Source organism: Ipomoea nil, unplaced genomic scaffold (assembly GCF_001879475.1).
Source record: "Ipomoea nil cultivar Tokyo-kokei standard unplaced genomic scaffold, Asagao_1.1 scaffold2826, whole genome shotgun sequence".
In the NCBI taxonomy this organism is placed as follows: Eukaryota; Viridiplantae; Streptophyta; class Magnoliopsida; order Solanales; family Convolvulaceae; genus Ipomoea; species Ipomoea nil.
In genome coordinates this window covers 5,195,001-5,213,452 of record NW_017619254.1, presented here as the reverse complement: position 1 = coordinate 5,213,452, position 18,452 = coordinate 5,195,001, and the positions used below count along the sequence as shown (strand labels likewise).

General features: G+C 35.5%; 1 protein-coding gene across 1 annotated transcript; it reads right to left on the bottom strand.

Moving 5' to 3' along the window:
- Positions 1-3,483: 3,483 nt before the first annotated feature.
- On the bottom strand, positions 3,484-7,319 carry LOC109158659 (GPI transamidase component PIG-S-like). The gene is made up of 12 exons (XM_019306551.1): positions 7,047-7,319; positions 6,249-6,918; positions 6,077-6,161; positions 5,894-5,983; positions 5,662-5,820; positions 5,490-5,576; positions 5,238-5,368; positions 5,019-5,100; positions 4,901-4,948; positions 4,297-4,369; positions 4,101-4,204; positions 3,484-4,017 (listed from the first exon to the last, which is right to left on the bottom strand). The coding sequence occupies exons 1-12, from the start codon at positions 7,201-7,203 to the stop codon at positions 3,907-3,909; spliced, it is 1,797 nt and encodes a 598-aa protein (XP_019162096.1). The 5' UTR covers positions 7,204-7,319; the 3' UTR covers positions 3,484-3,906.
- Positions 7,320-18,452: the final 11,133 nt, after the last annotated feature.

Here is an 18,452-nt window from a genome sequence, read left to right as displayed (position 1 = left end):
TCGAAATACCCCTAGATTACACGGCCTCTTGATGGAAATACTAACGGTGGGACTAAAAGTAGAACACATTCAATAATAGTGGTTATAAAGTGGTAAAAAAAATTAAGGTGGACTAAAATTGGAAGCGCCCCTATAACAGTAGGACCAAAAATGGAATTCACTTAAAAATGTAATACTTTTGCGGAAAAATGTAATACTTTTACATTTTGATTTTAAAGTATTACATTTTTCTCAAAAGTATTATATTTTTCCTTATAAGTAATAAAGCCTAATTTATTCCTTATTAGTATTATATTTTTGCAGTATAACTATTACATACATTTCTATATTGACTCGATCCGTCTCATGGATAAGGATTCGTGAGACGGTCTCACAAAAGAATCACTCGTCTTGGTTTGATCGAGTTGATCAACTATAAACAGCCTAAGCTGTTTTATTTTCTTGTGATCCTTTGTTGGCAATGATAAAAAAAGGACTTCCCCTAAAGAGGACATTTGAATAACGGCGGCTGAATTTCTATTAAATCAAAGTGTAGGGTTAAAGAATTTGTGGATAAACAATAAGTCGTATGTAAATTTAAGTGATTTATTTATTTTGAGAATATATACATTGAAATTATAATTATCCAATAATGAAAACACAAAAAAAAAAATATATATATATTAGTAATCTCTTTTAGGTGCAAGACCACTCACCTATCACAAGTCACAACTTTAACTAGTTGACTAATCCAAAATAAATTAATAGATTTATTTTACTAGTAACTTCGTTGTGTAGGGCATGAGCTATGGACCCTCAAAATTGGAGTGCAATCATTTTAACACTCATACTCATATTATATATAATTTAATACTCATACTCATATTATATAATTGTATAGAATTCTTCTCCTAAAAGGCTGAATCTCCAATTACAATACCCCCTACATTCTGGTTCGATCCTTGACTTTGGGAATGGAGCAGCCTTAAATCTCCATGCCAGCTGTCCTACCTAAAAAAGGTGCCTACAATTCAACGAGGGTATTAGTCACTGTGTTCGACGGTGGAAATCCTAGATATACACAAAAAAAAAAAAAAAAAAAATTCAACTATCAATTTTACTCAAGTTAACCTATCAATCAACTTTAGTCTATGTATTTTTTTTTTTTTTAAATTGACTAAATTAAATTGGCCGGAAATGTTTGGAACGTACATTTCTTTAAAACTTAATAGTTAAAAATAAAAATGTTTAAAAGTGTTACTATTGTAAATTTAAATTAATTTATAAGGTACAACATACATTTAATATTTTTCCTTCAATCCTTCGCAACAAGTTTGACCGACTGTGTTGATAATAATCAAACTCTCGTAATCTTTAAATACGAGAATTATGTTCTACTTACAACCTACTCGACGACACTTTTCAAGCATAAATTTAAATATTTAATTATTAAAAACCTAAAATCTCCCATCTAACCAAATGACTTTATTTTTTTAAAAAAAATTTATAATTAAATTGAAAAAGAAACACGACCATACAATGATAAATAACTAAGGAGTACGTACTAAATAATTTAATATTGTCCCCAACATTTTAGTTTCCTCACGTAACCGAGAGTACCTACTCCTGCTTTCATAGATTATAACGAAAGAAAATTACACTAACAAAGGTATATTACTCCATTATCATCATCCATGGTGTAAAACTTTAAAAATATAAAGAAATTAACATGTATTGAATAGCCGTCCTAGCTCAGTGGTAGAGTGCATGGCTTTTAACCACGTGGTCGTGGGTTTCAAACCCACGGACGGCCTGTTTTGCTTCACAAACAGGGAAACCCCACCAAAATTGCCCCTACAAAACCTATCAACATAGCCCAATCTCACAATATTTGCTTCAAATGTACAAAAACCATCAACAAGCCCAATAGGCACATTTAAAAATCAACTTTTCACTCATTAAATATTATTTCCATCGTTCTTTAGTTGCAATTTTAAATTTAGTCTCATAGACTATCATATTTCGGACTTTATGATCCTTCCGATGACTTTTCTAGTGAAATCTTAATTTAAGTAAGGACATTTTCGTCTCTTCCTTTGTTTTAAAATTTTCTATTTTTTATTTTCCTCTTTTCGTCTTCAGACGTGGATTGCACTTCCTTCACCCGACTCGTTTTCATCTCCTTCACCCTGTCCCAACACATTCTCTCGCGCCAGTTCACTTGTCTCCCCTCTCTTTCACTGCCTCGGCATTGCCTAGCTCGACTAGTCACCAAGGTATATATCTTTGTATATGTGCTTCACTTGTACGGTTCAATTCTTCAATACTTGCTCTCACGATAGCGATAATATTGATTAAGTTTCATGTTGAATTTCACTACGAAATTGATTCAATCAAATGAGGAGGGGTAACAATTGCAGAACAAGCTCTAACTTCGGAACATTTTACCGTGACAATTTTATTATTAATTTTTATAAACAGTTTCAGTAAATGGATGTTGATCGCTACTAGGAAGTGTCATTAAGGTGTCTGTGTATGCTCTGGATGAGAAATTTTACTTATGTCCTTACGTAAAATAGGATTTCACCGGAAAAGTCATCAGAAAGATCATAAGTGTCAAAATATGATAGTATGAGATGTTAAATGACAAAAACGATAATGTGGAACTAAATTTTAAATTTTTACCAAAGACAATGGACTTTCGCTGAATTTAACTCATATTATGAGCATATAAACATATGTTCATTCATCTCTTCACTTAATAAGCTTTTCACTCATTAAATATTATGGGCATATAAATATATAAAGTTCATTTCTTTACTTCAAAGAATAATCTGAATCCACATAGTCCTGATTAAATTATTAGTCAATCCCACTAAAAATAATATCTCAATAATAGCCATTTGTCAATTTTCCAGCATTATTTGGTAGTGACAATACGATATGATGAGACTCATTTTTTGGGTGAAGGGGAATTTTTTGTCTATAAAAATTCTTAACTTACTGTACCAAGTTATTTGACAATAAATTAGTTTACAATTGGGTGTTACTATAGTTAGAGTTAATATCCGGACTCATTAAACTCCGGTCAATTCAAAGGACATTTCGGTCTTCATGGATGTTTTCAAAAAATAAACATATGTCATCATACTGTATCCGATCATGGTCTATTTTTTTTTTTTTGATGGAGTAAGACCCGTTGAGATGGGGAGAAAGAAAAAGAACTAACTACCAAACTCTAACCACACTTGCCCCAAAGGCATCGGCTGCTAGAAGCGGGTTCAGGCTTAACGGCGGGTGCTCCAACCAAGTGGTTCCCCACTCCGCGTTCTGTCCCAGATTTGCCAGGTGATCCGGTCATGGTCTATACTACTTATACTAAAAGTTCATACCAAAACCTTCAAAAGAAAAAAAAATAGTATACCAAAAAGTAATATTCAGTATATTAAAAATGAATATTCAATATACTAAAAATGAACTTTTTTTTTTTTTTTTTAAAATAAAACTAAATATAAACTTTCATCATACTAAAATTGAACTTTATGTCAACGGTCCGCCTTACAGTATAATGATTGCTCTTCTCTTGTACACAAAAAGAAATGCCAAAAATTCTTCCAAATTCATGACTATATGTCTATATCTGTGCCTATCTCAAAACCATGCTTCCTAATCTAAACCTACTAAACAGAACCAAAGAACTTGAGTGTATCAAGGGACTAACTGTTCCTTTGACACGCAACTATAAGTCTATAATGAATTAATGATTCAAAACTTTAATCTAAAAAGGGGTTTATGGAAGTTTTGGGTCTAAGCAAACTCAGCGTTTTCTTCTTTTCCTTTTCCAATTACCTGTTCTTTTATGCTGTCTTGCCCGTGACGTGAGCACATAACATACATCAGCAGAATTAGCTGATGATTTTTGATATGCTAGTTAACTTTGGCTTTCCATGCCAGGTACTTTTTGTTTTCTCGTTTGCATCTTTTCCATTCTCTTAGAACAGCAAGAATCACGTGCAAAGCAACAGGGAGAAAGAAGGGCTGCAGGAATAGAATAGGAGAAGGAGAGAGTAAGACAAGTGGTCTAGATTTTGGGTGTTTGGGAGAATAAGTCAGCAACTTACCGAATAGACAGCAAAGCAGTGCTCGAATGAGTAGTAGCTCACTGACATCATAGATGGATGATAAAAGGCATCTTCTGCCAAGGATCTTGCTTGTCTTGACAACACTGATTGATCGCAAACAGAGTAAACTAAGAAATTTGCAAATCAAAGTGCCAGAGAGGAGATTACTGAAAACTTAAAGGCAAAATAAACATACCGGCTGAAGCATCATAATTGCCAATTGATGCATTGCTAAGAGATGACTTTGCAGCGTCAAGAGAGAACTTCACCTGCACATAATTAATACTATATATATAAATAATAAAAGCATACATGTCAATAAGTTCTGCAATATCTAAAATAGTATCCCCTTTCTCATAAAAGAAAGCTTCTTTTAACCAGCTTGGTTGGCGTGAGTAGTTGTGCACTCTCATCCCTTAAGACAGTTCAGGAGTTCAAACCTCCTTTCGTATGGAAAAACCAATATGGACAGCACTTTGACCATTAATTGGGCCGGCCCGATGCGAACGGGAATTAGTGAATATGGTACGAGCTAAATGATGCCTCCTATAGTTAGGGTCTACTCAAGACACCTTGTGGTCTAACAAAAAAAAAAGGGTTCAAATATGATGGCTCACCAGCAGGCAGTGTTGCAAAAATCGCGCCTAGGCGCTAGGCGCTAGGCGGTCAGCCTCCTAGGCACCCGCCTAGGCGTTCTAGGCGCCCGCCTAGGCGCTCTAGGCGGTCCCCAGGCGCCTAGCGATTTTGTCAACATTGCCAGCAGGAATATAAAGGAGACAAAATATAATTGAATCACTAACCTGCTTCCCTATCTCATCCATAATTATCATCCTAGGAAGTGATTGAACCTGAATGAGAAATTTTTCAGGATCTAGACATATAAATAAAGGACAAAGGATGGGGCAACTAATAACGTACCAACCGACTAAGTGATCCAAGAGTGGTACCACATTGAAGAAGATTGAAGCATGTGTGTTGTCGTGATATGAAATCCAATTCCCTTTAAAAAACACACGAGTTTTTGAATTATCATTAGCAAATAGCTTGCAACATTCATATGTAAATAAACAGAAGGGAGAATATAGAGAGGAATAAAATTTTCATTGTATTATTCATTGCTTTCAAACATAGTCTAACCATTGTGTAAAGCCTTTTCCACTGGTTAATAGTCTAGACGTGGCAGTTGCACCAACATAGAGGCTATTAGAATTCAAACCAAAGAGTTGTCGCAGCTGCCCTAAGAAAACTTCAAAAACCTTCTTCAATTCCTGTTTCAGAATGTGCATTAATCAATTCAAGAACCCATGTTAGAGCTACTTAATAACCAGGAAACATATTCGATAATGAAAAAAATACCAATCTTATACAATATTGAATCTAAATGCTGACCTCAGAAGAAATCTTATGTCTGAGAGGTTGCATCTCTGAGTTATTTGAACAGGAGGGATGATTCCAAACAACAACTCCTCCCCACATCTGAAAAGAGTCATATTCATGTTACGAGGTTGTGAAAGAGAGATGCAAGATAGAAGGGCATATTGGGGATGAATCCTATACTCACAGGAGATATAAACCCATTTGTTGTGGAAAGCTTTCCATTTGGAAGGAGCAACTGAAGAGGACACTCTTCTTCTGATGGCACATACACCACAAAGTGCAGGACTTTTGACCGGCCGCCAGCTGCTGTTGAAGTATCCAAATGCCACTCATTTGAATTCACCTATAAAGCTCATTAGTATATAAATAAGGAACTCGACAACATCCTCAGTAACAACAAAAGTAAAATGACTTACGAAGAAGGGAAGATCCTTAATACTGAAAATATAGCTTCCCTGCTTTTCATCCCATCCAGAAAATGAGGACTTTGGAGTATGGTAGAGAACCTGCATGGCAAAAATGACACTTATATCTTTTTATAAACACTACATGGGACAGTAAGAAAGATTGAAATCTCAATGAATCTCTACAAAGGCCACCTGACTCTCCACACTAATGTCAGCTATTGGTCTCAAAGCTTGGACAATAGGAGCCAACAACATATCATCTAACTCTTGAAAATCCCTGATATATGTTCCAGTATAAATGGTGGCATAAAAAAAGATAAAAAATCACTCTGAATTTACAAAAAGGAAAGGACAAATTAAATACCAATCATAAATCCAATCACGGGGATCAGCATTCAAGAGATTGAATGAAAGCACAACCCTACCATCTGCACCAACTGGCATAAATTCCCCATGAATTGATCCTTCTTCTTTCCCACCATTCACAAACACTTGCACAAAAATTTCCACCACTTTCTCCACAGCTTCCAGCTCAGAGAGCTTACCTACAATCCAAGCATGACGATATTTCCCAACCACACTTCTCACCTCTTCATCCCTGTCCACCACCACTACTGTATAAACCCTACTGCTCCTACTATCCAACAGAGACTCAAAAAAGTCATCCGTGTTATCCAAACTCTTCTCAAAATCAAGTCCACTTAATGCTCCACATTTCCAAACATTATCCTGGCTTTCACTGTAAATGCAATTGGAACTTGAGCTTTCAAGTGTTACTGCAACTGTAAAATTGCTTAAACAAGTACCGCAAACTGGAGATTTGGCTGATGTGAGTTTTTGCATTTGACTAGTTATCAGAAAACTTAGCTCACTGGCAGTGGAAGTAGTGCTATGATCTAAATTCACAAATACAACTTGGAATTTACAGGGGAATAGCAAGGGACTCCTTCCGATGGATAAAGCTAGCGAATCGATGTCCTTAAATGGCAATGGCGCTCTATGGATCTCGATTGATTTCAGCAGAAATGGCAAACCTATAATCAATTTTCAAAAAGTAAGAAGGAAGATAAAACTTGAAGTCGTGGCAGTTACGAATTTGAGTTTCTCGTGCATTAATTAAACAAACGTGCAGATGCATAGTAAGTAATAGCTGGTGAGTTACCAATGAGGAAAGAGATAAAGATGGTGAGGGTAAGAAACAGCCGCTTCCTTCCGGGTTTGGTCTTCCGCATGGTGTTCGGGTCGAAATCGTTGACAAACGACTGGTCAGATTTCTGGTTATTATCTTCTGCACTCGGCGCTTCGGAGATTTCCGCCATGGCTGGAACCTCAAGTTAAGAGTTGTTCCTTCACTCTGTTTCTTTCTGAATAATTCAAAGCACAACTTCTGTTATTAGGGATGGCAACAGGGTGGGGCGGGGGCGGGGAATGGGGTCCCCGTCCCCGAAATGGCTCCCCATTCCCCGACCCCGCCCCGTTCCCCGGCGGGGAATTTTCAGGGACGGGGAATCCCCGCCCCGTTTTTTAAATTATGCCAATGAAAAAAACCCATCTCACCACCTGAGAAAAAAATAAAAAATTGAAGAGAAATATCTTAATCACACACTGCCATCTACCGGTTTCCCAGCTCTTTAATGTAATCTAAAGAGATCAACTGAAGTTTCAGCACATGGAAATCCTAAATAATTATAATAAGTGTAGATTTTAACTAGACAGAAATATCAGCACATAACAATTACTAAAAAAAGTTTGAATTGAATTCTAGCCCTAACGGTGAAAGGTAAATACTTCTTCAGTTCTTCCTACAAATAGTTCACAATTTCCATTGAATTCTACATATCAAAAAGTTCAGTAGCAAAATTTTCACTGCTTAACTAAAAGCAGAGGAAGCAATGAAGATACCATAAAATCTCTTCTCACTGCAAGTCAAGATATCAGAACAGGCTTAGCCGAGTCTATGTTTACTGAAGAACAATAAAGATCTCTTTGCTACTAGTTTTGAAAAATCAAAGAATCTGCAAGAAAGGAAGAAAGCATTTTACTGTAGAATCAATGGGAGATTCCTTTGAATGATAGCAAGAAGTCTGATATTTCACTTATAATTGAAGAAGTCTTGCCCCATGTAGTTTGCATATTCGTATGTTTAAATTTTGAAATAAAAAATAGACATTAAGCTGGACAGCCTTATTGGGGCAGTGGGAATCAATAATTGGAAAATAAAACAGTCTAAGAACAGAAAAAAGTCCAAAATACATAGATTAATAACATTCTAAAAACAAATCTGTTTATCAAAATTCAACAACTAATGACTAATTACTAAATACTTCAAAAATATAAATACTAATCAAAACTAATTACTAAATACTTCAAAATATAAATTACTAAATATTCTTTACCTGTAAATTACCTAAACAAAATTCAATCTTACAAATAAGAATTTAGTTCAAGGTGGGGCCTAGTATACAAATTCTAGTAAATGCAATTGTTCTGGGAAGAACATGTCTACAAATATGCAATCTTTGATTCTTTGTTCAGCACTTCAGCTTCTAACCCAAGACTGACTTATTGACCCTAAGGTCTTTATACTAGCATTTGGCCCCTACACTAATTCACAACAGCGACAAGTAAATATTTTTTACCTGGAGCTAGAGCAACAGCCGGCAGACGAGGACGAGCAGAGAGACAGCGACGGCAGCTGGCACTCCGGCAGAGAGGCAGAGTCGCAGTCTCGCAGAGCCGCAGCCGGAAGAGGCGGAGTCCGGGATGGTGACAGCGAGCCGGTGAGGGTCTTGAGGGATGAGAGATGGCTGATGGCGAAGATGGGGGCTGGGGAGAAATGTGGATTCGCTACTGCTTAATGAGCACCTAAATGTTTTGTTTTTAAAATTTTTTATTAATATATATATATGTGTGTGTGTGTGTGTGTGTGTGTGTGTGTGTGTGTGTGTGTGTGTGTGTGTGTGTGTGTGTGTGTGTGTGTGTGTGTGTGTGTGTGTGTGTGTGTAATAGGATCATACGAGAACACTTGCTTGTTTAGGTGAGAACGCGATAACAAATATTGTGCATCAATGTAATTAATTTTAATGGTATAAATTAAGTGTGTGCAAATGCGATTGATCTAGATTGGTCTATGTGACATTGTGAGATTAAATTTTGTGCATCAATCTACTAAATTCAATGGTCTAGATTGATCTAGATTAAGTGTGCGTGAACGCGATTAAGTGTGTGCGAACGGGATTGATCTAGACCTAAGAAATCAATCCATGTCATCTTAGGAAATCAAATCTGGGACATCGAAATAACAAAACAAATGCACAAGATTAATTCTCATGTCCTCACCTAAGAATGAGTCCTCATTTGATCCTATATATATATAATACGGGAAATCGAATATGGGTACAGGGATTGAGGTCAGGGTCGAGGTGGGAAATGCCATCCTCATCCCCATTCTCGACAGGAATGAGGAAATTCGAATCATTAACTCGTCGGAGAAAATCATGTTTATAGGATTCAAAAATGGGAAATTCCTTTTATGGGATACAGATAAAGGAATAACGTTTTTTAGGAAGGTGACATATTATAATAACGCCTTCGAGGAAGGCGACATTCGTTAAAGTTGAAAAAAAAAAATTAGAATACGAACGTATATACAATTGTACAAGGAAACCAACATGGATTTTGTAGTAATAATTAAGTAATGATTAGTAATCGAATAACGATGTAATGATTAGTAACCGAATAACGATATAATGATTAGTGATGTTTGACTGAATAAGTACATAATTAATAATGATTAGTAAAAATGAAACATAATTACAATAAGATAAAATACAAAAGTTGTTAACTTTATTTTTATTATCATTATATTTAAAGAGTTAAGTTCACCATACACACTGTCATGAATGAAATATTTAACTGACCAAGGATAAATTTTTTCAACATATCATTGACCAATAACCATGATTATTATAACATTATCCTCCAACTGAATAAAACCACATCATCCTCCGTTGTATTAATATTAAAATGCGTTGTTATTTCCTCCCATTGTTCTGTGAACAAAGTTAAAGTTCTGTCAAAGTACAGCTCTAGCTTTCGAGATTCAAATACAATTTTCAGCGTAGCATCAACGAACTCGTCAGAATCTCTGAGGAATGCAGACAATCTAACTTTCTATATAGACGTAATTAAGAAAAAAAAGGAATGAGTAATGTTAGATGATAGAAGTTGAATTAGAATATTATGAATGTATATTATTTCTTACCGCTCCATGTTAGGAGAAATCAGTATACAAAGAACGACATCGTTTTATATCAATTGAATATGCTGGGGGCAGAGCAAATTTTGCCTTTACACTATTCGGTCTAATGTTTAAAAAACAAGTAATTAATGGTTGTTGTAATATGTAACATAAATTTTGGCGATGCATTAAAGTGTATAGTTACCTGATTGATATGGTCGAGAAGGAATGTGGTACGCATTTAGGTGAAAATAAGGGTACCGCTTCAACATGCCGTCGAAAGTTTAGATGTTTCAAAAGTGAAGAAACCCGTATTTCTAAATAGCACCATGTTTCCCGTTCTTAATGAATTCGCACTAATGAATTCAGAAATTCCTGTAGTAAAGTGCTTGTTTTCAACTGACACTTCGATTGCGAACGACGAACCATGTTTCAAGATCGCAGTCATTGTGAAGTGCTGCATTAGATGTTGATACATGCATTTTGGAATTTTCTAAAAAAACAAAATTAGGGCGCATGTCAAAAACTAATTGGATTAAAATATAAAAGAACGAAATATAGAAGTAAAATTGATAAATTTACCATGGTCACACGCGATCTAATTGTAATAAAGAACCATACAAATGTTTTTTTATCATTGCAAGCTACAAGAAAGCAAAGGAAAAACTAGTTATAAATAGACATTATAAATTTTAAATATGAAATGACTTACGTGATGGAAGGAGAAGTGTTCGTAAACCATGTTGTAGGATGTCATAGGTATAACGCTCTACATCTCGAAAATTCTAAAATGCAATTGGATCGGACACATTTAGTCCTAGCATTTTCATATATTTTACCCATGAAGGAGGTGTAAAACATATATATTGATCTTGTGATGTATGCTCTATAATTGCATACAATAATTTCCTTCCGTTTATTGTATTTGTGAAATAATGTTTCATATTATAACGTTGTTGGTTGATGCATGAGACCTTTGAAAATTCTACAAACATATCCATGATGATGGAAGAGAAATGTGTAAATTGGTAAGGAGTCTGAAAATCGATAAGTTTGGAGCAAAATGGACGTAGTTGTGCTTTTATAAAATGGACGGAGCTGTGTTTAGATAGGAGGGAGCTTTGCAATCCAATATTGCCTATAACATAGGCGTTATATGAATTTGTCAGGCAATATTCCAATAACGCCTATGCCTTAAGCGTTATTGAAATTTCTCAATCAAATATTCCAATAACGCCTAAGGCATATGCTTTATTGGAATTTCTTAATTTCTCGCATTTCAGCAATGATATCAACGAAGACATTGAAGATGAGTAAAGATGTGCAATTAATATTCCGCGTTGAATAAAAAAACACGTAACATGAGTCAGTTTTGAAATTAATAGTCCACTTGGCCTTATATATAATTTTTTTTTTGGTGTGAAATTCGTGGAAGAAAAACAAATTTGCCCATGTATCTCGTCGGCATTAGAAAAATGTGAAACTTATAAAAATAAAGTTTCGTCTAAAAAAATGTTAACATATAAACCATCTAAATTTCTATTGAAGTTATGTGTACAAGGAGTGGAGTTAGTTAATGTCCCTACGATTGAAAAATTAACTTTGGGCACTGGTGTGAAGCATGAGTTCAAGCCAGACAATACCTACATCGTCCAGTGGATCTTGTATTTTCATAGTCCATTTTCATTGGGTAGCGACGAGTTTTTTCAATTTGCTTTAAAAAAATAAGGTTTTAATTGTTATTCTACCCATGCAACTCGGGAAGCGTGAGTAAGAGATTTTCTCCTATGGGAATTCGTGCGCCAAGAAACTTGGGTTAGGTTGGACACATACATAATAAATACGGTAAGTGGGAAAGGACCTACCATATTTACTCCATTTCTTTTCCAAAATAAATGGAAAAGTAATATTTCTAAAAATTGCATAACAATAACGCCTATGGGAAGGACGTCATTCCCTTCCCCGTATCCCAGCAGTCGAATTTCCTGATCACGAATCCCGGTATTAATTTTTCCTCGAAAAAATCACCCGTGGAAATTCTCTCCATTCTCACCCCCGTCCCTGATGGGGATCAGTTTTTCCGTCGGGGCGGGTTGAATTTCCATCCCTATGTTATGTCATTTAAACGATGCGGTCATGGGTTCGAACCCTATAAATGCAAGGTGGCTACTAACTTCTGACCAAATTACATACAAGTGAAGTTACAATACTATAACCAACAATTGTGACATTATTTCTTCTTGAAAAAAATGATGAGTTTATCCATTAGTTATATAACTCGATTCAGGAATTATTATAAATTTTTCTCTTTAATTATGTTGAAAGTAGTGATTTCAATTCATTGTTTAAAGATTTTGTTAATATTAACAACTTATTTTGTCTTAAAAAAAACAATTTATTTTAAATTTCTAAATTATTAAAGGACATATTGATCATTCCATAAATTTTTCTCAAATTCCCTCTATAAATTTTCATATATATGCTACACTTACTATATAATAACATTTTACGTTGCACATATAATAGTCTAAGTTGCACTTGTTTAATGGACATCAAAACAACAAAAAACTTTCATAGGTTGCACAAAAATACAAAATACAACCTAATATACAAATGATTTAATAGGCATCGAAAGAATCAAATGATAACCTAAGTTACATGGTTTAGCAGGAAAAAAAAAAGATTTATGTAAATGTTGAACACATGGTTTTTTTTTTTTTTTTTTTTTTTTTTTTTTTTTTTTTTGAGGTGGCTGACTAATAATAAATGTTGGAGGTTGCATTGAATCTTCCTAATTGTATTGGCTATTAATGGTGGAGGCTAGAGGTAGCCACGAGCTAATTTAGGACATTAATTTATTAGAGATGAATTTAAAATTCAAAATCAAAAACCTTAGACAGCATAAAAATGTTTGTATCAATGCAAGTAAAAAGTGAGACATACTGTTTTCTGTAAAACAATAGACAATTGCAGGTGTGAAATTAGCACACTCAACTTATACACTGATAATAACTTAGCTACTATATATTTTGTTTTATATACTAGCATTAGAATGTAATATCATCATTTGCCTTTAATTAGTTAAAGTCATACACACAAAAATATTATAAAAAAGACAACATGATGGGTAAAATAACGCATGATTTTTGCCAATTTACAGAGGAAAAAGAGATAAAATGAAAACACAATTAAAAAAAAAATCATCACAATTGATCTACGAAATGCACAAACAAAGAGATCGAGAAATGCAAGGATTAGGTTTTGCAGTGATCCGTTAAAACTAAGCAATGGCTGAATCAAAAAAGTAAAAACTTACTTTGAGCCTTGGAGTTGGAGTGACTCAGTGAAGCAGAGACTGCAATTGTTATGCTGTGAAATCGTGTCTATCTTCCACCTTGCAAGGTGAACACGGTTCTATGTTCATAATTACTGAATTATATGTTCATAATTATAAAGTTATATATTCATAATTTTTGATTTCATATTCTTAATTATTGAACTATATATTCACAATTACAAAACCTATGTTCATAATTATTGAACTATATGTCCATAATTGTAAAGCTATATATATTCATAATTTTTGAACTTCATATATACAATTATTATTGAATCTCTATATTCATAATTACAGAACAATATGTTCATAATTATGTTCACAACTCTATGTTCATAATTATAGAACTATATGTTCATAATTTTTGAACAATATATTCATAATTATGAACCGTTTTGGAACCGTGTCCACCTTGCAAGGTGGACACAATTCCACAGCATAATTTGCCCAGAAGAAGAAACAGACTAGAGAATAAGGGAAAATTATTCTGTGCATCCGACTGCAAAACGACATCGTTTTGATTAAAAATGCGTGTCCACTTAAAAAAAATCAGTTTCGATTCCCGGCAACAACATTATGTTGTGCATAATTTGAACTATATATCCAGAATCAATGAACTAAAAATCCAGAATCAATGAACTAAAAATCTATAATGAATGAACTAAATATCCATAATGAATGAACTAAATATCCAGTATGAATGAAAAAAAATCAGTTTCGATTTTTGTCTAAATATCCAGAATCAATGAACTAAAAATCCAGAATTAATGAACTAAAAATCCAGAATGAATGAACAACATAATGCTGTTGAGGGGAATCGAAACTGATTTTTTTTTTTTTTTAAAGTGGGACACGCGTTTTTAGTCAAAACGACGTCATTTTTGCATCCGTGTGCACCGTGCATGGTACACACGGATGCACAACATAACGATTGGAGAATAAGAGCTTAGGTTGAGAACTGATATCAATGATCACCGAGTGGAGCATTTATGATTTTTTTTTTTTGGACAAACTTGATGTCCGCTAAGATTTTAACTTAAATTTGAATCAGACTTCATGTCCATTGTCACTTATGAACATGATGAATCCTAGTTCAAAACAATCATTATGACACAACATGAACAAGAAATCTAACTCCAATAAAACTGTCTTTGAATATAAATTAATTGCAAGAATCAAAATTGAATAATAGAGGGATGGAGAACATCTACGGACTAAACAAAGCATAAACTTTGACATGAGACGATCAAATAAATAAGAACTTCAACTTCAACTTTGTCGGGAATGCAATGCAATGACTAAACGAAGCATAAAAATTGACATGAGACGATCAAATTAATAAGAACATCAACCAACGCCTCATTACAAGAGAACATAGATCATCTTTTTGCGCAAAGAAATTAAAATTCATATATATTACAGATATTCCAAAGTTACAACGGCAATATAATGACATAAAATAGATGTACATTGCTCTCAAGATAACCATGCACCAACTCACCTTCCATGTAAATCCCTAGCTCTTTCAATTGTGGAACCATTTTAAAATTTTTATTTTGGTCTGAGCTAGCAACTTTCAACCAATAAAGAGTTTGTAAATTTTCTTGAATCAAGCTTGCGAAACACTGTGAGTATCATTTTTCAAGATGCAAGTGCCTCAACTGTAAAAAATCCAAAATATTACTTGGCATCTGGTGTCAGTTCATGCATTCACCTACCACGGATCACTGGGCTATGGTGAAACGGGTGTTACGGTATATCAAGGGAACTACTGCATACGGGTTACGACTGGAACCGTCCTCGACTACAGCTATTCATGCCTATTCAGACTCAGATTGGGCTGGCTGTCCTGTTGACAGAAAGAGTACAAGTGGCTTTTCTGTTTTTCTAGGGTCTAATCTTGTTTCCTGGCTCTCACGGAAACAACGCACGGTCGCCCGTTCTTCAACTGAAGCCGAGTACAAAGCCCTAGCAGACGTTGCGGCTGAAGTCACGTGGATTGTATCTCTACTTCGTGAGCTTGGGTTGCACTCTGGACAACCCTCTACATTATGGTGTGATAACTTGGGAGCCACGTATCTCTGTGCGAATCCAATATTTCATGCCAGGACGAAACATGTAGAGATTGATTACCATTTTGTGCGAGACAAAGTTGCTTCAGGTGATTTTTTGGTCAACTTTATTTCGACAAAAGATCAGATAGCGGATATTCTCACCAAACCTCTGCCAGGGCCGCGGTTTACTCTTCTACGGGACAAGCTCAATGTTGTGCTATTACCACCTTGTGCTTGAGGGGGTGTGTTAGTATAGTTAATATATTGGTTATTATTATTATTTGTCTATAGTCTTTTATATGTGGTAGATGATTTAGTCTTGATCTACTACCCTGATAGATAGGAGTCTTTAGTGGTAGTATTCTGATATACCTTCTGTAATTCTTTCAGTTATGATTATTCGAAAACATTATCACATTCATCCAAATGACATCCTCCCATCCGTGAAGAAACAATGAGAGTTTGCAAATTTTGAAGAATATTAGACAAATGAAACGACCTAGAGGGGATATGAAAAGAAGCATGACCAACATGAATAATAGGTAGACCCGTACCATCGCCGACACGCAGTGTGTCAGTACCATTACTCATTTGAAATAGAGAGAGCGACTATATCCGGAGTGACATGATTTGTTACACCCATGTCTGGTAACCAAGTATGAGAGCTTTGCGAGGGATCTGAAAGGAGAACCCTAATAAACCATATGGGCTCGAGGATCTTTATCATATCGCTTGTAGCAAGTTATCCCAGTGTGCCCTAGAATCCCACAAAGCTGACACTTAGCTTGATGATTGTCGTGTCTCCCACCATGACCACGACCTCCATTACCGCGATTCCGATCGACACTACCACCTCGTGACTGCTCACCGTTCTGCCCGGAGCCCCGATCGCCTCCACCACGCGGTTGGCCCCCTTTCCCTCGCTGCTGGCTGCCTTTCTGCACGGTAAAAGCCGCCGACGAAGCACCTGGTCCACTACCGGCGACGAACTCCTTTGCACCGAGGAGATCAGCGAGCTCATGAAGGGTGACCGGCTACCCCGGGGCGTTGAGAGAAGAGACGAGACTCCGGAACTCAGGCTTCAACCCCAGGAACACGTACATGTTTTGTTCTTCAAGAGGGACATGCTGGCCAGCGAGGGTAAGATCTTCCACCAGTACCTATGCTCGTCCGATGTAATCGGTGACGGAGGCGTCACCCTGCTGAAGCGTTTGGAGTTACCCAGGGAGATTCAGGGAGCGAGATCAAGACGATGAAGCGAGAGTGAAGGTGATGGCAATCCATACGACATGGCTTGTGTGATGCCCGATTGCCAGGGGCATAACTTCATCCAACAACGAAGACATGAGCAAGGAGAGTAGCGCTTGATCTTGACGAACCCATGCGACACTGTAACATCCCGAATTTTATACACTAGAGCCTAGCCTTTATTGCCTTTAAAGGGTAAAGAATGCAGAATAAGAAAGGGGTAAAATACTAAATTACCCAAGTAATCAACCAAAGGGGATGTTACTCCGTAGTCACCCTCCCCGGAGCAACTACACGGAAAGGCTAAATATCATAATCATAAATATTAATCCGCAAAAAGGGCCCACATAACCCAAAGTAAATCTGAGTCCAAGATCATAACAGAATCATAGGCCCGCACGCTTGAGCGTCAAGCACTACAAAACATACTACGAAGTAATTAAGCTACTATAATTTAACATCAAGATAAGTCTATGGGTTTGACAAACATCTAGGAACTAGTACCCAAAACTCTGTATACTACACTAGCTTCTTCTATTCGCGCTCAACAGTTATCGTCAAACCTGAAAGGGGTTAAATACAAAAATATACGAAAATAACCCGTTAGCACGAATGCTAAGTATAAACCACTCAATCTTGTAAAATAGATATAGATTTGAAACTAGATAGTTTTACACATTAGCAAGTCGAGTCAATCAAGATCATAGATATAACACAAATAGGGCCACAAGAGTATAAGCATACTTCTGCAATAATAATAGTTATTTATAGGCATTAAGCTCACATACAAGTGCAATTCTTGTATAGACACTTATTCATATATACATGCTTACTACGCACTAACAAGACATGATTCGAGTATAACATAATAGATCAAAGTATAACAAAGTGACATGTAATCATATGAGTGACTGAGTCAAGGAAGGTCAAACATCATCTTGCACACAATATTAGAATTTAATCTACATACCAATTTATTAATAAATATGGATCAATATAGCAATATGATGAGGCAAGTAATAGACATGAAATTAATAATATATTCTCTCTCAAGAAAAGCTATATATATATATATATATATATATATATATATATATATATATATATATATATATATATATATATATATATATATATATACTCCGGATCCCATGAGGTCACATAGATAAATGAGTTGACGAGATCTAATCATATCCATTAGATCATTGCATATTAAAGGTTGAGATTGAAATAGATTTTGCATGCATTTTATGTAGTAGTCTATGCATAAGGGTGAATACGTAAATGTAATATAATAGATATTTATGGTTACAAATAAATTGGAATATATCCCACGATTAGCAACTGATTTGTGGGAAAGAAATATTTATTAACGGTAGTATATTATTCTTGATACGTGGGGGACCCTCTGACCGCAAGCATTCGTCAAACAGCCTCAAGGTGCAAGGATTGTTTGACGTCAACGGCCACAGTGATGGTGCTACCGGACACAGGTATGTGCATCTGTTTGCGAACTATGTTATGCTTTAATAGTGGTGTGCATATATTATTTTGGGTCTGTGCATCGGGATCATTTTGTGTGCAAGTTAGTGCATGTCAAAGCGTGGGTGACTAATGAGTGCATGAGGGTGGCGTTTACTTAGAATATTTTTACGAAGGAGGTGTTTTGGGTTCTGTGTATTGATTTTT